General features: G+C 39.6%; 1 protein-coding gene and 1 pseudogene across 6 annotated transcripts in view; both read right to left on the reverse strand.

The window, feature by feature from the left end:
- The window catches only part of LPAR1 (lysophosphatidic acid receptor 1), a 179,147-nt gene that overhangs the window by 72,618 nt on the left and 81,938 nt on the right, over positions 1 to 24,591 (reverse strand). For all 6 annotated transcript variants that reach the window (XM_073806393.1, XM_073806390.1, XM_033858393.2 and 3 more), the window contains exon 3: positions 2,948 to 3,695. In XM_073806393.1, coding sequence (XP_073662494.1) covers positions 2,948 to 3,695 — 748 coding nt within the window. The remainder of the gene's footprint in view (positions 1 to 2,947; positions 3,696 to 24,591) is intronic.
- LOC141278922 (ADP-ribosylation factor-like protein 2-binding protein pseudogene) lies at positions 18,836 to 19,318 on the reverse strand (annotated as a pseudogene).

Consider the following 24,591-nt stretch of genomic DNA (forward strand, 5'->3'; position numbering starts at 1 on the left):
AATAGGTCTAAAACCCAGAGGTCATTTTGACATGGTGAAATGGAAACCGAAGGTTTGACACTTAATCAAACTGTAATCATCCCCAGAATACATGAACAAAATACACATTATTTATTGAGCAGCCCTTGTGGTCGCTTTCCAAGCTGTTGTATTTGACTGGAAGGCACAAAACGTAATAGTGGTGCAGCTAGGTTTGGTTTCTGCCACATGACTGAACCAAGGGGCATCAACTTAGTGAATTCACTATGGCTTTCTCTGGTCCTCAGTTCTGAAGGCTCAAAAACCTGGTTTTGTCACCACATTCATTCATTCAACAGTTATTTTACAAGCACCTACTTTGTGCCACATCCCACAACAGGTAATGTGGAGAAACTGGACAACACATCATCACACTTCCTGCTCACAGCCGCAGAGCTGACAATCTGGCAGAGAAGACATTAAAAAACCGAACGTGCACCACAAAAAAACCTGATGGTCAATAAACTTGTTCCTACAAGACCAACCCATCTTTCGCATGCAGGCACGACTACATAGAATTCAAGCAGGGGAGTACGTTGTACAAATGGTAACAGGCACCAACTTGACAAACACCTGGCTGTTTAGGGTGGTGAATTACCTATTCCGAGCCCTGCCCATTCTCCCATTCTTGCTGCTTTTCTCTGCAAGGTTAAAGTCCATTTATTTAATTTCTCCTTCCTATACTACAATCCCATACACATCTTGCCTCACCAAATTTCTTTGCCTATCACCCTGATGGGAGTTCTCCATGTTCTAAACTTCTTCCATCACACATCTATAGAGATAATGCCATTTATTCCCGAGGCAGCTACATGTATTCAATCTTTGTGGAGCCCACTAGTTTAACCTCAGAAACCAGCGTTATATTCTGTTATTTTCAAGTCTGGGGTTGGTGTGGTAGGGCAAAAGGGGCATTTAGGGTCAATGTGCACTGAAACTGTGGCCCCATAAACCCTCAAAATAATTCTCGGGCTTTCCTGGTGGCGCAGTGGTTGAGAGTCTGCCTGCCAATGCAGGGGACACGGGTTCGTGCCCCAGTCTGGGAAGATCCCACATGCCGCGGGGCGGCTAGGCCCGTGAGCCATGGCCGCTGAGCCTGCACGTCCGGAGCCTGTGCTCCGCAACGGGAGAGGCCACAACAGTGAGAGGCCCGCAAACCGCACACACACACACACGAAAATAATAATAATAATTCTCACTTAACCTGCAAAACCACCCAATGAGGCACAAAAGTTAATTTTATATGAATCGTTAAGCATACTACACACCGGAAAATGCTAGGCATTATACAAAGGTCAAAATTCAAACAAGAACTTAGCAGGTTCATAGTCCAAGTTCAGCAGTCATTTTCTGCTGGTGGTTCTATGAACTACAAGCAGTACTTGAGATGATACTAGAAAAAGTGCACCCGTATGAAAAGTTTCAACCAACATTGAGATCAGCGGTAAACAAACAAATACTTGAGTCAATACAGAAGTGAAATCTCTCATGTTATTTAATTTAATACAAAAAATAGCATCCACGGTAAACAAAGATGTGCTTCATCCCGATCATGGAGAATGTGTACTTGGGGCACAGGTATGTTCAAGGCTTTTGTTGATAATTAAACATAGAGGGAAATCATTTTTATACTTCTACTGAACTTTGTTGGATGGAATAAGAAAATTTCACATCTGAGGTGGTGGGGGCCTCAGTGGGGATACTACCTACACGTGCCAGTTAGTTACAGACAGGGCTTTAGTTGTGTCGGCAATCCCAAGGCCTGGTCTTTATTCTTAGAGCCATAATTAGGGCTCTCTTTCCTGGGGCTAAGATTAAAGTAGCTCCCAGAGTTTCAGAGGAGCCACACCATCCCAGGTTCCATCCACTCAACCCTGCTTTACAAACTGGAACAAAGAGCATTAGAGGAACTTTCCACTGAATTTCAATGGAGAAAGATGAACTACTAAAGATTTTTTAAAAGATACTTTTAAAATGTGATCAGACATTAACCCAAATATAGCCCATGGAGAAAATGTAATTCAATAGGGTAATTATTTAAAATTCTCACTGGGTGAACTTTAAAAATAGGCCCTCTAAGCTCCAAAAGAAATGTTCTGTGTATGCTGTCTTCATGGACACATTTCCGGGAGTTAGCACAGGGCCTGGAACGTATGAGGTTCTCTTTAACTATTTTCTGAATACATAAACGAATAAATATATTCCTTGTGATCATTAACCATGAATTTTTCACCCAGGAAAAACAACAGTTATTTAAAGGCAAAAGTTATTCGAGTATACATTACATAAAAGAATAAAATCCTGCTTTTCACCTTGAAATATGAATTAACTTCCACCACTAAAAACGAAAATTAATGGAAAAAAAGTAAGTTTTCATACAGGTGACTGTCAGAGATGGTATTAATTCCAACCCATTTTGTGCAATAAATCTATACAAAAACTTGATATACTTACCTACGTGTGTGCAGTAACAATGACAGAAAGTGAAAGACTCCTTATTTGGAAACAGACTCATAAAAATAGCTATGTGTGAAAGCATATACGTGGGACAGTAAGAACACTTTCTGAGAATCTGTAATAAAGAGACTACAGGCAAAAGTTCCACAATTTGGGCTGTAATAAAACCTTTCAAAAGCTGATATCCTTCAATACTTGATAGCCAAACTCGTCAATGACATCTTCCACATCACCATGATTTATAACACATCACTGAGACATTATTTCCCTGAAACCAGTTCTGTAATTATAGAAAGACTGGGATGCTGACTTCATCATAAACATTTGCTATAAAGGTGCCATGTCCCCTTGTAATTCCTGCATATATACCCGCTGATGTTCACACTGTTGCTTACCACTATCATAAACTACCCTGGTTTGTATTAAGACATTGAGAATCTGTAAAGTAAGTTACAGTCAAGACACAACTCACCGAGCACGATGACCACAGTCTTCAGAAGACTCATCATGGTATCCCGATTGCGCCGCGGCCCAGAACTATGCCGAGACATCCTCATAGTCCTCTGGCGAACGTAGCCAAAGATATGAGCATAGAGAACCACCATGACAACAAAGGTCACCAAGTTGAAAATGGCCCAGAAGACCAAGTAAGAGTCACTGTAGAGGGGTGCCATGTTGGAACAGTTTTCAATATCACAGATGCAGTTCCAGCCCACACTGGGTATGGCCCCCATAACAATGGCCATGGTCCAGATGACCACAATCACCACCACCACCCGCCGGTTGCTCATCCGCGTGTGGAGCTGCATGCGGAAAACCGTAATATGCCTCTCGATTGCAATGGCCAGTAGGTTGGCCACAGAGGCTGTCAGGCTGGTGTCAATGAGGCCCTGACGCAGGAGCCACGTGCTAACAGTCAGTCTCCGAGTATTGGGTCCTGTGTTGAACATTAGGTAGAAGTAGGCCAACCCAGCAAAGAAGTCCGCAGCAGCCAGATTCGCCATTAAGTAATAAATAGGAAAATGGAAGCGGCGGTTGACATAGATCGCCACCATGACCAGCAGGTTGGCCAACATGATGAAGATACAGACGGTGATTCCAAGTCCCATCACCAGCTTGCTAACTGTGTTCCATTCTGTGGCAAGGTACTTTCCACTCCGGTTATAAAAGAAGGCGATGGACTCATTGTAGAAGCACTGTGGTTCATTCATGGCTGTGAACTAAAAGAGAAAGGAAGAGAGGTTAAAAAAGAGAAAAACCATGGACCCAAATTTAAAGATGTGTAGATAACGCAAGTCTTCTACGGTAAATGTGGCCAAAAAAGAGCAAAAGCAAAGAATTTGAAAATCTGATCCTGTGTAATGTTCTATGATTATGTTGAAACCCCAAGGTTTCTTTCTGTTTTACTGTTCTCGAGATTAAAGACAGTTGGAGTTAAATAAATGACAAGGTCTGTTCTTGGTGGCTGCACATCATTGAAGTCTACTAGAAAAGCCACACGACCCAGAAATCATGCCTAAAATACATGAGACAGATGAGAATTTTGCAGAGCGTTGCAACGGGAATATTTACCATAGTGAAATCTATTTTGGCCCGTTATTTAGGGAATCTGTAAACACAGATGGTTTATAGATTGGGTATTATTGCCCTATTATTCTGCATTTCTGTTCTCACATAGTATGTTCAATCTGTGTCAGATATCTTGTAACACAAGTCCCCACAAGGACCATCAGTCCCAACATTTCAAAGAGGTCACTATGCATCAAAGCTACTATGCCCAAAGCCAGCATTTGCTGTTCAACATTCCTGTGGTCAGCACTGTCTTCCCCCACAACTCCTTACCCCAGAATAGCATTCATCAAACAATCTATGACGTTTGAGAACGTTTTTCTTCTTGGAGGACATAAGAAATATGTAACTAATGTAACCCTCAGAGAGCAGTTCATACTTTGACACTGCTCTAAAAGTACACCTTCTAAAATGTTGAGCGATAATGTTTCATTATGTGTTTTCTTATTTTTAACATCATCAATCAGAATATATTTGCTTATGAACTACTTATACTCTCACTTGAATTCTAAAGGATTGAGGAAGTTTCTAATAGAATGATATAGGTGTCAATAAAACTATTAAAACAAAATTAGAAAGGAAAAAGTAACACAGAGGGCTTCCCTGGCGGCGCAGTGGTTGAGAGTCCGCCTGCCGATGCAGGGGACACGGGTTCGTGCCCCAGTCCGGGAAGATCCCACATGCCGCAGAGCGGCTGGGCCCGTGAGCCATGGCCACTGAGCCTGCGCGTCCGGAGCCTGTGCTCCGCGACGGGAGAGACCATCCAGTGAGAGGCCCGTGTACCACAAAAAAAAAAAAAAAAACGTAACATGGAGAAACTAGAAAATTACACATCAAATAGAATAAATCACCCTTCCTAAAGCCTTAGGTTTGTCTGTGACTCCTAAAATTAGAGAATATTTCTTGAAGATAGCTCACATCCAACCTTCTTCTTCATATCTTGCACTGCATTTAGTAAATTACCTAGCAAATATGACAGTTTTAACCACTATTTTTGATCGAATATTCTACCGAATATCCGTGAGTTGTGCCTTAATGTTTACCAAACACAGAAAGTTCCAAAACAGTGTGTGAAACTCTTCTTGAATGGTTAGTCTCCTGACCTGTCCAGACATCTAGGGTCTCTCTCCTCATTTAGACTAAATAGCTTTTAGATTATGCTTCTATAATAATCACTCTTACCATGTTGTATAATTATGTATCACCTTGTTTCTTAAAAAGATGATAGTCCAGGGGAAGAGTGAAGACCTTGTCTTACACATCTTGGTATCTAATGTACCTTCCACAGAGCCCCACTCATTGGCGATCTTTCTCAATTGATCCCCCTACATCAGTTCTTTGAAGCCATCTATTTCCTTAAGCATCCTACTTTTTCCCAATGGATTACCTCCCTATCTTCCCCCTTTTCCCTATCTGGCTTAGGTTCCACAGGATATCGTTTCAACCTCTTTTTTTTTTGCTAACGCAAGAACACAGTCTCTTCTTGAAGACTTTGAGGTCAGATGTCCTTCAGAATTCAAAAATTTGCCAGTTTTAAGAACAGTTATAGAGGACATAATCTATGTTTGACGTAACAGCCCCACCAAAATCTGAGACAGCACTCCATAATGATACATGTTAATCTCTAAAGTAAAACATGTGAATATATACACTAAGTTTGATAAATAAAGGTTATAAGTAGCCTCATATCTATTCATTCAGAGCAACTTTTGCCACTGCGTTAAGAAAAAATCATCAGTTTTCAGATCTTCTTAAATGTTATAGTTTCAGATAAGGAAGTAGAGACCTTTATCTTTTAATCTACTTGCTCCACTGCACTTCTGTAACAATTTCTTAGAATAACACCAGTCTTGGATGAATGCAATTGGTTCCCACTTCCACACCTACACCAAGGCTTCTGAGAAATGTTAGAGAAAAATCAACATATCTGGCAGATTGATTCTGCTATAAATTCACATGATGTCTTGCCTCAACTGAGAATTTAACACCACAAGAAATCTGATTTTCCCCCTAATTATTATTCTGTATCTTCTTCACAGTAAATACTCTAAATTTATTATTCTCTCTCGAGTCTCACCTTCCCTCTCTCCAGCAGCAGTTGCCAAAAGAGGAAACTTAGAAATCATCAGATTGAAACTCTTTTTCCTTTAAAATTACCTATTCAAAAACCCATTTTTTTCTTCCCCTTCTGTTACAATGGAAAAGGTGTACCCTTTGCCATCCAAGTGTTCTGAATCCCATCCATTCTTACTACTTCCAGAACCTTGTTCTATACATTGCTTTCTTTCTTCAAGTCCCTCCTCACTCCTTCTCCTCTCTCTTGAATCTTTCCTGTCCGTATTCAAGTAAGTTTAATCTCTACCAAAGACAGGAAGGAAGGAAAGAAGGGAGGGAGGGAGGGGGAGAAAGAGGGGGGGAGGGGGGGGGAGAGAGGGAGAGAGGGAGGGGGGGGAGAGAGGGAGAGAGGGAGAGAGGGAGAGAGGGAGAGAGGGAGAGAGGGAGAGAGGGAGAGAGGGAGAGAGGGAGAGAAGGAGGGAGAAAGAAAGAAAGAAATCCCCATATAACTTCGTGTTTGGCTTCCAGCTCTGATGATTTTCCCCGTCATAGCCAATTGCTCTCCAGTGTCTCACTGGACACACACAAATTTCTCAATTACCTATGGTACAGCTTCTCCCCCTTCCCCTCCATCAAATCCACTCTAGTCAATTCTTGAGTTTCACATTAACTTCCCCAAATCACACCAATCTGATGGCTGTTCCAATGGAAATTTTTCAGTTCTCACCTTACTAACCCCTCAAAGCATCAGATACATGACTGGGAGCCTCTTTTTTAGAAAATTCTCTTTCTTTAGCTATCATGACATCATACTATCCTGGCTCTTGATCTTTCTCTCTCCCTGGTTGGTCCTTCTCAGTCATTTCTGAGGTTCCCCATCCTCTGTGCAACATTACTGTTTCTACCCTATATTCTCATTCAACACACTTTCATTGAGTTTTCTAATATGTCTTCCAAGATTTCAATTATCTTATATATCTCAAATACTCCCACATCCACATATTTGACCCTTATTTCTTTCCTTAACTCTAAGCAAGTACCAAATTGCCCACTGTTATCTCTGACAACCTCATAATTACTTCTGTCTCTGTGTTCAAAACCAAGCTCAAACTTATAACCTTCCCCAACTTGTTCCTCCCGCGGTCAGTATTTCAGAGGCTAGAGAACTACTATCTTTCTAGTGGCCTGAATGCTAAACGTGGGAATTCCTTTTCCCCTCATCTTCATCATCTAACCAATAACCATACCCTGTAACTTCTCCTTCCTAAGTATCTGTTCAACCTGTTTACTATTCCATCCTCATGGCCACCAGCATTACTACTACACTGGCTTCCTAGGTGTTCTTTCTACCTAGCACCAATCTCTTCTCTAGTGATCTTTCTAAAAGACAAAGTTGCCCAAACTGTTCCTCTACTAAAAACGCTTGGCTAACAAGTGCACTTAAGCTAAAAATCCATACTCTTCAACCACCTTATCAGGCCTCTCCAGCCTCAACTCAAGCTATTAATGACTTTAAACTCTCTGCTTCAGCTCTATTTAATATACTGTGCTCTCTCTCACCTCTGGTTCTCAGCATCGCTGAGAACAGAGGTTTCCTGCATCAGCACCCAGAGGGTTTGTAAAACACAGCTTGATGACCACATCTGTCTGATTTAGCAGATCTGAGGTGGGGCCCCACATGACACTGATGCTCCTGGGCTAAGGACCACACTTTGAATACCACTGGCCTAGAACAATCTTCCCCCCATTATCACCTTATACTCATTCTTCATGTACCAGTTGAAATATTATTATTTCCAGTCATTCTCCCCAGATCTTCCCATGTCTGGGCAAGGTGCCTCCTACCACAGTTCCCTGCATTACTCCTATAACAACACTTACCACACTGTATAATAATTGCTTCACTATCTATTGACACCTGCCCACACTAGGCTGTAAGCATTATGACGGCAGAGATTCTAGCCTTCTTGTTCACTGTTGTATAGCATCCAACTATTAGATTAGATTCTAACTATATACTGATTGCTTTAATAAATTAAAGATAATTCAAAAAACGTTTACACTTCACAAGTTTTCTTTCTGCAAAGGATATTAAAAAAAATCATAAATATTACATAAATGAAAATTCTGTTCTTTCCTTTAGCCCCTGTAACCATTTACTTTCTCCGGACAAAGAAATTTCGTAATCAAACAGGAAGCATGCAGTATTTCACAGCATTCCAACTTCTAAACACCAACTGCCAACAAAGTCAAGCAGTGATATGAACAGCTTCTTTGCTTTTCCCACATAGAAAAACCATATAATTAAGAATGACAAAATAAAGTATAAATTGGCTTTTTAAGCCACAATATGCTAAGATGAATAAAACTGAAAAATTTTCTCTGAAGGCATCCAGTGTTTACTCAGCAAATGGCATGTGACCTGGTTCTATTCCATCTCTTTCTCTCAAAAACTGAGTAGCGATACCATAAAAACCATACCGTATTTAATGACATAACTTACAGGATTTTTTGAACCTTTCAGTTTTACCATCTGTTAAATGAGGAAATTGGACTAAATTATACATAAGGTCTATTTCAGATTTAAAAGTCTATACTAAGAATACTGTGGGTTAGAACTCTATATTTAATCAAATTGCCAACTAAATATTAAAGCAGTAGAAAATACACCAGGAATTAAAAATAGCAAGGGTAGAATATACCTGAGAAAAACTTCAGGAATTTCAGCTAGATTTAGTACAACAGGACTGAATTGAAAGAAGAATTAAAACTTTTCTCCTATCATCTGCAAAAAGCAGCAGATCTGGAGAATAAGTGAAGGATACCCTGGCAGCATCTTCAATGGCAGTCACAAGGGTAGTGTGGAAGTGCTTCTTTCCTTTTTCAGGACCTGATGGATTTAGGCAGAAGCCCACATCGAGCTCTGAGAGAATGCAATTCAACTGTGCTTGGACTACAAGACATTCAGGTAGTCATGGTTATAATGATACGGCAAACAGAAAAAATCAGCCAACACAATGGGGAGAAAACGACCTCAGAGGAGGAGATGGCCATCCTAAAGGATAACAGAAAATACCTCCCCTTGAAGCAGATTTATTAAAAAAGAAAAAGGGGGGGAATGGAAAAGATTAAATACTAGGATATTTCTGATTTGATCCTCAAAATGCTTTGTTAGGGTACAAGCACTGAAAAGAGAGCCAGCCATTACGAAGACAAAAAAAAAATTTTCTTTTTCAGAAAAAACTACATAGAGATTATATTAGCTTCCCATTGCTACTGTAACAGATTGCCACAAATTTAGTAGCTTAAAAAGACAAATTTATTATTTTACAGTTCTGGAGGTCAGAAGTCCGAAGTGGGGCTCACTGGGCTAAATCAAGGTGCTGGCAGGACTGTGTTCCTTTCCAGAGGCTCTAGAAGAGAATTTTTCTGTCTTTTCCCACTTGCAGAGACGGCCCACATTCTTTGTCTCCTGGCCCCATTCCAGCTTCAAAGCCAGCAATGGCCAGCCAAGTCTTTTCTCACACTGACATCATTCTAACACTGACTCTTCTTCCTCCATCTCCCACATTTAGGGACCCTTGTGATTACCTTCCCAGATAACCTAGGATAATCTCCCCATCACAAAATCCTGAACTTCATCACAACTGAAAAGCCCCTTTTGCCATGTAAATTAGCCTATTCAGTGGTTCCAGGATTAAATATGCAATGGACATCATCAGAACTTCATCACTGAGCCCACCAAAGAGATGAAAAACTATTTTTCAATTAAAAACAATAATTCAGGCAATGAAATGATGTATAAAAATTCCAGAAAACTGGGCTTCCCAGGTGGCGCAGTGGTTGAGAGTCCGCCTGCCAATGCAGGCGACACGGGTTGGTGCCCCGGTCCGGGAAGATCCCACATGCCATGGAGCGGCTGGGCCCGTGAGCCATGGCCGCTGAGCCTGTGCGTCTGGAGCCTGTGCTCCGCAACGGGAGAGGCCACAACAGTGAGAGGCCCGTGTACCGTAAAAAAAAAAAAAAAAAAATTCCAGAAAACTGAAATGGCAAATAGAAAACAAACTTAGGAAGTTTACTCAGTGCTTAGAGAAGATGGTCAGAGATAAGAATAAAAGGAAAGAAGGCACGTATAGGAAAAACATTCCAAACATAACTAGCTTTCCAAGTAAGCCTAGGACAAAGCTTAAGTAACACAGCTTGAAGCATAAGAAAAGTTATTGCTTAAGGAGAAAGACCTCAGATTACTGGTTTAAGTTTACATAAATTACAAAAGAGTCGATTAAAATCACTAAAATTGGGCTTCCCTGGTGGCACAGTGGTTGAGAGTCTGCCTGCCAATGCAGGTGACACAGGTTCGATCCCTGGTCTGGGAAGATCCCACATGCCGCAGAGCAACTAGGCCCGTGAGCCACAACTACTGAGCCTGCACGTCTGGAACTTGTGCTCCGCAACAGGAGAGGCCGCGACAGTGAGAGGCCTGCGCACCGCGATGAAGAGTGGCCTCCACTCGCCACAACTAGAGAAAGCCCACGCACAGAAACGAAGACCCAACACAGCCAAAAATAAATAAATAAATAAAATTTTTAAAAAAATCACTAAAATTCTGATATAGCTAGGTTAGATTTTGGAATCTCAAGGTTAACATTCGAAATTCTAAAAACATAAAAAAATAAACAAAAAGCAAACAAATCAAATATTGAGAGAAAGAGAGAAAAATATGGTATTGCTAAGCTTCTGCTGTAGAATTCCAAAAGATAGAACACAACCAATCAAAATCTCCATTATTTCGATTATACTTCAATTTGGAAAAAATCTCCATTCTATGGAGAAAATGTCTGAGATCATAAATTCCACAGCCAGCTATACTGATGTTCTCATAGGGGATAATAAAGAACAGTCCCAGAGATGTGGGAGCTCCAAAAGATCATCATCTCATTTCCTTCCTAAAGAAAATACAAATGCAAGTAAGCCATGAAAAAAGTAAAAATAAAAACCACAACAGAATAGAAAGACTGGCAGTAAGCATCAAAAATACACAAAACAAAATCGAGTCTAAGTAACTGCTCTCCAAATGGTTATAAAACAAATATCAAAAATAACTCTTGAGGGTATACTTATTATAAAGACAATAAATTAATAATAATCTGGAACTAAAATCACTGTATCAATAAGAACTTAAAAATAGGGGAAGAGAAGTATGGAAATATCTGTTTATTTTCTCTTATTATTCAGGTATGAATCAAAACATACTATTTAAGTTGTAACAATAATTTTCAAAAATAAGTTTAAATATAATCGATTCAAAAGCCACCAAATTGAGTAGTTAATATACCAAAAGATGATTACTTTTCATACTACTGGAGAAAATAGAGTAAAAAAACGATGTATAGAATGACATTTCTGTGAAATTTATATAGGTAAGACTATAAATGATTTTCTTTTCTTCTTTAGAAAAGTAGTATCTGTTGCAATAAATTTAGGGGGAAACAAGAATATAATCAGACAAAACTCAAATACTTTTTTAAAGTTCATTATTCCAAAATCCTGATGACTATAATTAGAAATTTCTCTGTAATAAGTTACAGAATTCCGCCCTGCCCAAGAAACAAAGATGTAAACAAAATAGAATGATTCCAAAAATAAACTGTCCTCAAAGCTAAAAAGAGAAGTCCATACTCACGCCCTTTGCACATCCACCAATTACATTTCAGGATGATGGGGTGGAGGGAGGAGGCCTCGTTCGCTGTTCTACAGAACAGATGTTCCAAATCTCAAAAATTTACCTCACCCATCGTGTGATCTCAAAAGTCATAACAACTCTGCCAAGCCTGAACTCTAAAGAGACACAGAGGGTGTTCATCTTCGCTATGCACTTCATTTCTTCATTGGCACATTCACAAACATTTCTGGAATGCCAGGTATGGGGCATGGCACTACACTACGCTATGCCTTCCAGGGGTACCAACATGAAACACCTGGGTGCCTGGTGTGGGGTCACTCACGGTCCATCCAGTGTGGTATTTAATCTCCTGAAAGACAACTACATCTTCATTAGCCAAGCGGAGAAGGGAGCACTTAGCACAAGCTCACAAACTGGTAACTAAACCTGTATGATTTAGTAAGCATTTAGATAAGAATGTAAATATGTACTCTACTGACATCCTAAAGGGAGATTTTAATTTATACTGAATAAAGGACCAGTAATAAGATCTAAATCAAGCCTATTTGGTTTCCCACTTCTGTTAAAGTACAACAATGGAGTGGGTGAGGACTTCTTCCTGATTCTGATGCTCACCAGCTTCAGTAAGTCTCATAACTGCTCTGAATGTCAATTTCTCATTTGTGAAATAAGATATCTCTAAGGGCTCTTCAATTCTAGTTTTTAAATCTAAAATAATCAGACCTTCCACACATTTCCTCCCTCTTCCCCCCCAACCAAAAAAAAGACTGAAAAGAGACGAAAGAATTTAATTAAATGCAATTAAGTCTCTATTAACAAGAAAAATAGTTCTCACACTTTTTAGAGTCTCAAATTAGAAACAATAAAAAGAAAAAAAGGAATGATCTACCACTATAATCAGAAAATAGGACACAAAACAATGCTGATGCAAACTAAAAATGTTCTAAAGTTAGAAAGTTAGCCTCACAGTAGCTGAAGAATGCGCTACTAGATTTTTTTAAACTTTATCTGAAAACGTACATAAAATGCTACTTCTTATACAGTAACAATGTACGTGAATATGATGTACACACATGTAAAAAAGAAAACTATGGAAAACAAGTGTAAATCAATAAAAATACTTTGTATCTGTTATGGCCCCTTGTAACAGGCTGAGTGAGTGACATCGTATTAGTTGAATTTCCAGAGAGAATTTTGAGTCTGGGCCCAAGAGGAAGAAATGGAAAACAAACAAACAAGCAAGCCTAAAAACACTAAGACATGCTGGAGAAAAAATATAGTGTTTTAGATACACTGCTGAGCTAAAAGGGAACAGCAAACTGAGATGATAGGCTGCCCTGGCAGCACACTGTCAGGATCATGGAGACAGGGCATTAAATATAACTGGGAAAAAGAAAATGAGCCCTTGGCCTTGACTGAGGAAGTGACTTAGAACTGAGACCCAGTAGTTAGGCTAGGAGTCTTGAAGATCTCCCTATCAGTAAAAGAGTGGAACAGAAAAAATAATCTACCCAGGTGCACTGGGGAGAACAAGGAAGTTTGTCTTAGCTTAGGCTCCAGGTTGGGAAATAAATAAATTAAAAGACTCCCTTCAGAAATCAAAACCCCTCCCCTTCCCAATCAAGATGGGATTTGAAGTTAGACCTTCTGCCAAGTCTGAGAATGAAGTTAGACCTCTGCCAAATCTGAGAACCCAGGAGGAGAAATGAACACAAACCACAGTCCTTAGCCTGTGATATCTCCGCGCCCCCCCTCCCATCCACGTGCTGGTACTAGCAAGCATCAAACCTCTCCAGAGGGCCAGACCTCAATACAGCCACACAGGATTCTCTCGAATCAGCCCCACTGATGATGAATTCATCATCCCAAAGACTACAAACACACAGGAAGGATACCATGTATGAGAATCAGCAGAACAGTACACAGTAGGATAGGACCCAAGAATATCAGACTAAAGAGAAGACTGAACCGATTGAGGTTTTGCATTCTCCCTTCTCCACCTCAACTGGTTCCAGTTACATTTCCATTTCTACTCTTTCATGCTTATCTTTAATATTTTAACACGCATACTTGACTTGAAGTCTAAAGGTAATCCTCTTCCCTCGATGAGCTTTCACTCCAACCCCTCTGGCTCCCATGTTACTGTGGTTCAGCATTTTACTTCCATTTGTTTTGAAACCTACCTAAAATTACCTCATATTACTGTTTTGATTTTCCATTCTCAGTTTGTTTGGTTATATTTGTATGAAGCCAGCACACCCATGGTACAAGAACAAAAAGGAGATTAAGAGTGAAATAAATTACTGGCCAGTATTATTTAAGAACATAAATGAAGAGTTCCTAAATAAAATATAGTTTCTGTATCTGTAGATCTAGATCTAGATCTATATAGGGAAAGAGAGAGAGGTGTGACTAAATAGAGTTTATTCCAGAATGCAAAGATGATGTAACATTTAAAAATCTGGTAATAGAATTCATCACACGAGCAAATTCAAGGAAAGAAGAAAGGCCAATGATCATCTCACTAGAAATGGAAATACGCGTTTGGTAAATTTAAATAGCCTTTCATGATAATTTGGCAATCTAGGGTTAGAAGGAAACTTCCTTAACTTGGTAAAAGGTTTATGTATGGCAATTGTCATATTTGATGGAAATATTCCCTTTTAAGGCAGAAACAAAACAAAGGTGATTCAATCACCAGTTGCTTTTAGCATGTATTGGTGATTATAGCCAAAACAATAAGGAAAAAAAACAAAGGAAAGAATTGGAAAAGAAAAACTTACTCTTTTTCACAAATGATTAATCAGTTACATATAAAATGCAAGATAATATATAAACAAACTGTACCAACAGAGTTTAGTAAATTTGCTGGATTAACTATCAAGCCACATGAATCAACTGTGTTCCTACAGAAACACCAGAAAAAAAATTTTTAATTATTATTTCAAGGACAACTCATTTACAATAACAAAAGGTCTAATGTATCTAGGAATAAGTTAAATATTCAAAAGCTTACAGCGAAACCTAAATAATTGAAGAGATAATATTTCATGGGAAGAAAAAGGTGTTAAGATGTCAATTTTCCCAAAATTAATATATAAATTCAATGCAATAAAATGAAAATCCCAAAAGGGTTTTTCACGAAGTTTGACAGGCTCCCTAAACACTGCTACAGAAGTACAGAAGAACCAGAGTATCCAAGATAACTTGGAAAACAAAGAACTAGATGCCCTATGGAAAAGAATATGTTATTTTAAAGTGATAAAATAAGACATGATATTGGCACAGAAAAACATGAACAGCCAATGGAATAGAATAAAGAACCAGAAACACACATTTCTATGGTAACTCGATATAAGAGACATGGCTTTACCCACCAATGGGGAAAACAGTGTAACTGTTCATCTATATGAAAAAATAAAACAAATTGACTGTCTATGTCATATCATACCCAGAAATCAATTTCAGGTGATATAAAGACATATGTAAAAAGCAAATAAAGAATATATTTATAATTTGTGAATAGGGGGATTTTTCTAAACAAGACCAAAACGTTGACAAAATTCAAGACTTCCGTGCAGCAAAAGACTTCCTAATCAGTGAAAAGAAAAGCTGAAGAATAGTAAAAAGTCTGGCAATGCACATAAAGAAGGCTTAGTTTACAAATCGAAATAGAAATGCCAAACAATCCAATAGCAAAATAGGCAAAGATGGGGACAGGCAATTCATAGAAGAGGAAAACTAAATGGCCAGTCGTCCCATGAAAAGATAATTACCCTTCCGGGGAATCAGAGAAAGTTAAATACAAACTGCCGTCAGACCCAATTAATCATTCCATCAGGTGGGCAAAATTTAACAAGTCTGAAAATATCAAGAGTTGGCGAAGACTGTCATACAGTTACGGTGGGAATAAAATTTCAGTGCAACTGCTTTGCGAAACAGTTTGGCAAAAACCACTTAAATTGGACACGTTCATACACGTGATTGAGAGATTCTAACGCCAGAAAAACTCACACATGTGCATCAGGAGACATATACAAGAATTTTCATTGCCACTCTTTTATAATATCAAAATATTAGAAGCAATGTAAATATCTGTCAACTGGAGAATGGATAAAATAACCAAAATATACCTTTCTTATTGAGGTATAATTGACATATAGCACTAGTTTCAGGTGTACAACAGAATGATTCGATATTTGTATATATTGTGAGATGATCACCATAATAAGCCTCGTTAAGAAGCATCACCATATACATGGTTACAAAATTTTTCTTGTGATGAGAACTTTTAAGATCTACTCTCAGCAACTTTCAATAATGCAATATAAGTATTATTAACTATAGTCACCATGCTGTACATTCCATCCCCAGGACTTCTTTATTTTACAACTGGAGGTCTGTACCTTTTGACCATCTTCACCCAAAAGATTTTGAAGCAATTACATCAAAATGTTAACATTTTAAAAGCTGGGTAATAGACATCCTATTGTATTATAACACTCTCTACACTCTTCTGTATGCTTGACATATTTTCTTTTTTAACATCTTTATTGGAGTATAATTGCTTTACAATGGTGTGTTAGTTTCTGCTGTATAACAAAGTGAATCAGCTATACATATACATATATCCCAACATATTTTTAAAATAACAAACACACACCTTAAACTGAAATACATGTTCATGCTTCACTTAACATTCCTATTTCCTGGGAGACAGCAAAGCGTCTGGGAGATAACATTACAGATTTCTAGTAGCTTAGAGTTTAGACCCCAGAATTGGTGAGACCTGGGTTCAAATTCCAGTTGTTTTGTTTACTAATATGACTTGAATAAATTATTTAACACTCTCCTCTTAGAAGTTAGTTTCCTCATCTGTAAAATAGAAACACACCACGTTTTAAGGACTGAGTTATTATTCAGTTTCTGTAATATCCATTTCTCCTGAAACTTTTAAATCAAGTAACCCAGAGGGTTTAAACCTTCATAAATCAAACACCACCTCTAAAATGCAGCCTTCTTGAACTCACAGATCAAAACAAGATAATTAAATAATTCATCCAATGAAGAAAATTATTTTCTCGTGGCCCTTTTTATTTCCATAGGCTAAGAACAGAGTATCTTTCTTTATTATCTTGTTTCAAATCCATTTGTTTTACAATAATACGTGTGGATTGGTGTCTAGGCTCTATTTCTTCCAATGGTTTATCTATCCCTATACAAATACCACACTGACTTATTTATTAAAATGTTATAATAAATTCTGATATCTGGAAGATCACTTTTTCCCACCTCGGTCATCTTCTTCAAGATGATATTGGCTAGTTTTGACCTTTTGTATTTTGATATGAATGTTAGAATCAGCTCGTGAGATTTCAAGACAATTTTTTGGAATTTTTACTGTGACTGCATTCGATCTCCAGACGCATTTAAAGAGAACTGACATGAAATCAATGAATCTCACAATGCATTGACATGGTATCTCTCTAAGTCTTCTTTAATGTCTATTAATAAGGTTTTATAAATAATCTCCGAGTCCTTATACCAAATTTATTATTAGAGTTATTCTTAAATACTTGATACTTCTAAGGCATTTGTATACAGGATTTTGGGGTAGTTTTCTCATTGAACAGTTTTTTAAATTGAGATATAACTGACATAGATCATTGTATTAGTTGTAGGTGTTCAATTTTTTATTATTTATTTTATTTTTACTCATGGTAGAAAGTATTTAATAAGTGCCACATCGGTACAGAAAAACACACAGCCCATATAGCTCATCCTTTAAAACCAGAACAGCCAAGTGAAAAGTCAGCAGAGATTCTTATTTTTACTTGAAAAATAAAAATAAAAACAAAATAACAACTAAGGTACACATTGGGAATTGAACTACTACAGTTTTTCTTTCTAGACGTGTGACATCCATGTTTTCTTGTCAGTCATGTTCTATCAAACATTGTACTAAACCAGTGAACTAAACCCAAGCAGACAGATGACCAGCAAAGCTGTTTGCTACCTCCTACTGAGCTAGACCAGTGGAACACTATCTTGGTAGGATTATTTTGACAGTAAGAAGTAAGTGCAGAGCCCCTACCCCAACAGAAAACCTAAGGAGCTGTTTTACACAGAAAGGGTTTTAAGCAAACCTGCACAAACACTAACACGCTCTAAGAAAGGAAACCTTTCAGACTACTTCCAGCATACATTCATTGGTACCCAGTAAAATGGGAACACCAACGTAGCAAGCATGTTTGCTTTCACAGCACTAACAGCTAAAAAGCACACAGCATATAATATTTTGATCTTGAAGTGGGTAATCATGGAAGTTCCAAGATTATATCCACTAGGTTAGCCTGAGTATTCATCTATAAAAATATTTTTTAAAAAACACGTGAACGAGAGTTATAGAAACAATGGGACTACATCAGGACCAGCAGAAGACAGTGATACAAGAACTGTACATGTAAGACTAGGAATTGATTTTCACATGCACCTTTTAGGTAAAGGGAATCTAAGTTGATTCCTACAGCCAAGACTAGCTGTGATAGGATTTTCAGAAATCTTGAGATGGGCAGCTAGCTTGAGTTAACCCCTAGATAAATACTCCCAGTCAAAAACCCCACTGAGGCTGCAGGACTGAAACTCTGACCCATATAAAAAGCTGTGAGTGCACAAAAACCCTGGTGGGACATGCAAGGCCTGCTGGGCCAAGAGAGTTGATGATAGGGTTCTTCCAACATGGGCACACCAACATGCATGCTGGTGGAATTCCCCCAGGTGGAATGCTGGTCTTGGGCTTGATGCAGAAGCCAGACTCAGAAGCTCCTGCGAGAGGTGTCTACTCAGGGAGGAGTACTAGGGTTACCGAAGACAAGAACGTGTCCAGGAAGTCAGGTAATTTTCTTCTGACCCATCAATACTTAGCATTAGTGAAGAGTTGTAGAACAGAGTCAGTCTTTCCAAGACATATTCTTCTGACATCATTAGCCAAAGCCTCTCCCAGTCTATTGGCCTGGTGATGTCTAGAAAGATCCCATTACCTGCAGGTGGGACCTAGCGCCGCAGACTCTTCTGGGAAGTTGGCATAGAAGATGATTTGCACAATGAAGTCACCATTCAACTGCTGCTTAAGTCCAGTCCCCAGCCTTCTCTTTCTGCTCGGTAGTCCAGAAAGCTTTCTTTAAAAGCTAGAAAATCTGTAAACGTGAGAAGCACGTCGAAAATGTCACCGGTCACTTCATCTTTATGGTGCTGTAAAGTTGTAGTGAAAGCCCCCATGTTAAATCCAGGAATCCGCTCCAACAGCTGTTCTTCTATATACTTTTCTACCAAAGAAATATATTCGTTAAAAGTAGGTGAGCTTACTCTCTTCTGCGTCTTCAAACTCCTGGTAGTACTTGTCCATGCAATTCCTCTGTAATAGCTGGAACTCACCATCCATGATAATGTCCTCTTAATATCCAACCACAGCATCAAATTGTGCATCAGAGGCGAAGAGACGGGCAGCGGGAAGCTCTCTTCCTCTAGGGCGTCCATTGCCGCCGCCGCCGCCGCATCCACCGCCCGCGGGGGAGCGGGCCGCCGGCTTTCTACCACGCCCGCGGCCCGGGAGCATCCTCCGCTCTGCTCCGCAGAGCCCCAACCGGCATCAGGAAGGCCTCGCTGCCGAGGCCGCGGGCGGCTCGCGGCCCAGCCGGGTAGCGCCTGCGCACGACGCCCCGGCCTCAGGCTCCGCGGCTGCGGCCACGGGCCGGCCGGGCCTCTAAGCCCTGCCAGGCCTCACTAAACACGCCGCTGCCGCCACGGGGTCCAGGCGTCCGTTACCGCGCCCCGCCTCTCAATTTTTAAAAAATAGGGTTGTATACCTATTCTTTAAGTTCTTGTTGTATTCTACTACCCATACTTACTGTATTCTCTTATTCTTACAAACAGCTTCTCGATGCTTTTTCTGTGACTAGCTTAGAGGAAAGCAATAAGATGTGCAACTGAAAAGAGGCCGTTTTTAATATTTTAAATACTTAATGCAATTTTTTAATATGTTTGAGAAAAAAATCATGCAGAGAAGTTCTCATAAGAATAAATGTATATTCCGGATACATCATTTGAGTTAAACATCGTGGCACAACAGGACTACAATCTCTCAGATTCCCTGTCATTCGCCACCTTGTTCTTTCTACCTTTTTTCTCCGCTGATATAGAGCTGAATTCCCAGCTGCAGGCTGTGTTGCTCTGCTTTTCCAAACTGGTCTTGAATGAGACAGTGAGCTGACCAGCAGCTGAGTGTCTCCATCTGACTTGTCACATCTATGCCTGACCATAACCTCTGAGTCCTGAGTTCCCACTGTGTATCCATATACAAACCAGCATGTCAGAGGTAAGCCCAGAGCACAGGCCATAGGGCTGGGCTTCTTCCTGGGCCCTTGGTTTTTGCCAGGTTTTTGCCAGGTGACTTCAGTAACTTGATCAACCACAGTTAAGGTAATGCTAAACAGAGTTCTAGAATATGCAAAGCCCTTGGAGTTGGGGCCCAAACCTGAATCCAGATGAATGACTTTTTCTCCCAGGCTTGAACTAAGGCTTCAAACCTCCCTATGCTGGCTGGTGGAAGTTCATCTCAGTGCAAATACTTTTAAATGGGGCAAATATCTTGTTCACCAACAACCATACCCTATCCCTCTTCCTACAGGACAGGTGCTCTTGCTACCAAAGGTTGTCTGAATCTTTGAAAGTTGCTTAATACCTAACCTTGCCTTTCAGGAATTCATCCCTTTCAGAAACATTTTATCGGATGCTAAGGAGCAGGTAACAACCCACTATCGCTTCTCTCCCAGCCTGAGCCTGCCCAGGATAATCATTTACGAAATGGAATAAGTCTAGCTTACAGGCAGTTCTTTAAGGGATGCTATGTGATTACCAAATGGTAGTATCATCACTCAGTATCATCACTTGGTAGTATCACCCAAGGTGGAATTTTTAAATGACAGTCTTATTACAGCAAGGTACAGTTCTCAAAAGACAAAACTCCCCTGCACCCTCTGATTACCATCTCCTCAGCTGGTAAAAACAGCAGGGCATTTTCCCACCTTAGCTTTTATTCATGGAATAGCTGCAACTAAAGTTCAAAGCAAAACAACTGGAGAAGCTAGGAGTGTAAAAAGGAAAACAGGCCAAGAGCCCCATCATGGGCAGTAAGAGGGAAGAAGCCACATCACTCTGAAGGATAAAGAATTGGCTCCATTAATCATTAAAGACTAAACCAATTAGAAAGAAAAAGAAACAAACATGAAAGGTCTCATTTGTGGTTTGCCCTAGGTATCCCAGTAAAATTTTGTCTTATGAATAGAAAACTCCAAATGTGCCCTTGGATTCTGAAATAAGATATCCTCTCAAACTTTATCTGTGTTTATAAACACAAAAGGGGGCAGAGATGAATTCAAACTGCAATATGAGAACAAATTTAACTTCTAATAGAAACATGGTTCAAGGTGGAGTAAGTCAGAAATCTCAGTGTTTATCTCCACACGCATTTATTCCTGGCAATACACTGGAGTTTTCCTTAGTGTTTATCCAACTTGGCTTTCCTCTGATGGATCTTCTGGCATACTACACATAAGTGCGTCATACACACGGACCATATGTAGAGGTACCCACTCACTCCCTGCAAAAAACTATGGGGAATAATTATGGGGGAAAAGGAAGGAACTAACATATGTCAGGGATCTCTTAAGAGGCTAATACTGTACAAAGCACCTAGCAGATATTTTGCCATTTAAATCTGTGAGCACAGTGTATATTATTTGAATTCTAGAAATTAAAAAAAAAATTAGCTGAAGAGAGATCTATATTGAAAGGGATTTAAACCTATATTTGAACCAAAATTCACCTGGATCTAAGCCCACGCATTCTCTTTTCTCTGGGTAGGTGAAGCCAGACCACACTATGTCTTCATTATGTGGCACTGGAAACATACGTCATACTACAAGTAATTGCTCACACTTTAGTCCAAAAGAAAGTTACTACCAAGATAGCCATGATCCCTTACTTTAGGGACTGATAATTTAACAATTGCAACAATTCCATTTTTAAACCTTAAAAAGTCATTGAATAGTTTCAGGCAGAAGAGTAAACTGATCTAATCAGTGTTTTTAAAAGATAACACTTTATATACCAACTGCAAAAACACTTTTGAGAAAAGCAATTGGGAAATTCTGAATATGGACGAGTAGAAAATGACATTAAAATGTTGTTTATCATTTGCTATGTGTAAGAATGGGACTGTGGTTATATAAGTGAATTCTTTCTTAGAGATGCATATTGATGTATGAGGACTGAGATAAAATAACAGGATGCCAAGGATTTGCTTTAAAATATTTCATCCCCCCAAAATGGGAGAAGGTGAAGCAAGTCTGGCCAAATGTTAATAACTGTTGAATCTCAGTGATGGCTATATTGGGATTCATTATATTATTCTTTTGATTTCTGTGAATGTTTGAAAACTGCATAATACAAAGTTCCAAAAAAAAAAACCAAAAAACAAAACAGAAGTCTTTCAATCTCAAAAAACACAACCCACTGAACAAGAAATTCAACTGCTTTAATCCAAATGTATCCACTCTGTAATATCAGAAATAAAACCTCTAAAAACCTATTAGTAATGATGTTCAAAAACACCTGTCTTCCAGCAGATACCAAGTAGAGACCTACTTGTTAGTTATATCAGAGAACTGGGTAAGAACTAGGGGAACAAATCTGTTGATGAAGATGAAGACATTAAGCATCTATCCAAATTCACATCTTTAATGAAAGCTACGGGACATCACTTGAAGGAATCAAAATATCTTCGTTTCCTTGGCTTGAAACCAAGACAGCCACTTAGCAAATGAGAAAGAATGAAATAACTTGTAAAATACTGATGGCAAAGATTCCTTCCTTACTGGAATCACAGGTGTGAGATCCGAACGCCTTTGAAGTTCTTAAACACCTCTTCTGATCTCTAATACCGGTCGGTTTGAGAGAGCCCAAACCACCCATTCATGGATTGAACTATTGACCCCTCCATTCAAAAAGAAAATAAAACTTTTAATCCATACTCCACCCACAGTAACTGGATGAACCACCGTTAAAGTCCTGCTAAACAGCATTCTAGAAACAGAAAATGGTCATTGGTTACCTATTCTACCTCCATCCCCTACATTCTCCCATCCCCGCAGGGTAAGAGCGCATTCGTTTAACCAAAGGATGAGTATGTTCCTGTCTGCAAACATCTCCAGAGCTTCCTTTGGGTGCTCTTTATCTGGACTAGCAGAACAACAAAGCAGCGACAGTCTTCCTGCTGCTGCTAGCCCAGTTTCGCCTCAGTATTCATCTAGCTTCAGAACAAGGTGCTGTCTCTCTCAGCATGAGCAAACAAAAATCCATCTTACAGTCTAGGCAGGAGTCAAGCAGGGAATACAAACTTGTCCCACTTCAAAGCACCAGGCGTATCTTTCACTGACTAAACAGCAATTCCAGCAAGAGTGACAATGAACCTTTCTTCCCTATTATTGTTGGAAACAATCACCAGCTATTTTGTTCATATTAATTAGTTTATATCTAGTAATAGGCAGCCTTGATTAGAAAAATGCTCTTTGTTACCAAATGAATAGAGTACCAAACAACACCAAAAGCTTTTTTTTTAAATTGTTGTTTTTGTCTTAGGAAAGGATTGTCAGGCCTTTCACACTTGAATGTGGGTTTATCTTTGCACAGGTCCCTGAATTCACTCTAAAAGAATGCAAGTTGATGTGCCAGACAATACCGGGTGAAGCTGATTGAGTGAACAGCTTATTACGCCTTGCCTAAGGAGATGCTGTATTTAAATTACTTTTACCTTCTCTGAACCTGGGGAAAACTTGATAATAGGAGAGACTACAATGAATACAGGCTTGGGGGCAAGGGCAAATCAGCCTTGGATTAAAATCTGACTGCACAAATTACATGTGAAGAGTTGACATATAATCAAGATGCTCATCATGGGCGAGAGGATCCTGGGAACCAAGTGACCCAATGAGCTGCATCTCTCCGGAAGGGTAAGCTGCCTCTCTCTGTGACCTAACACCCCAGCTTACAGCCGACTCCTTCCGAGAGGGCTTGAGTTCCCCCAACTATCAGAAGCTACTACTGCTCCCAACACATGGTGAGAATCATGGGACTCACTTCTCTGGTTGAGATTCTTTAATTAATTGCTTCAACACAGTTGTTAATAGTCAAGGTCTGAACCCAGCTCTAAGACACACGAGCTACACAGGCTTGTTTGAGGTTAATGTTAAATACCTTCATTTGGCTTCCGAGACCCTGCAAAACCTTCTCCAACTTTGTAACCTAAAACATCTACCTTTTCTACAACCTTAAGTATGCCGATAAGTATTTAACAATGGGTGCTCAGGAATGAGGGCCTGTGTTTGCCAATTTCTGTGGTGTAAATACTCCACCCTGGCTGATTTCAGGCTATAAGCATGAAGTCAACTGGCTCACGAAATTCCTTTTAAAGTTGAACAATCAGATCTTGTAAGCGGGCAGAGCTGGCTCTAGACGTCACTGCTCACAACTTCATACCCCAGTCTACGGCAACCACCCCTGAACTCACATGCAAATGCTGTGAGCTCTCACCTTGGGACGCCTGACATTCACACGGGCTGTCTCCTCTCCCTTACCAGAATAACTCATCCTCATTCAGAAGCTTCCAGCCTGGCAGTCTTCCTTGGAGAAGCCCCTCCCCTGATTCTACACGTCTTTTCTGGTGTTCCACTTTATCCACAGAGCACCCATTC

Source organism: Tursiops truncatus, chromosome 6 (assembly GCF_011762595.2).
Source record: "Tursiops truncatus isolate mTurTru1 chromosome 6, mTurTru1.mat.Y, whole genome shotgun sequence".
Classification (NCBI taxonomy): domain Eukaryota; kingdom Metazoa; phylum Chordata; class Mammalia; order Artiodactyla; family Delphinidae; genus Tursiops; species Tursiops truncatus.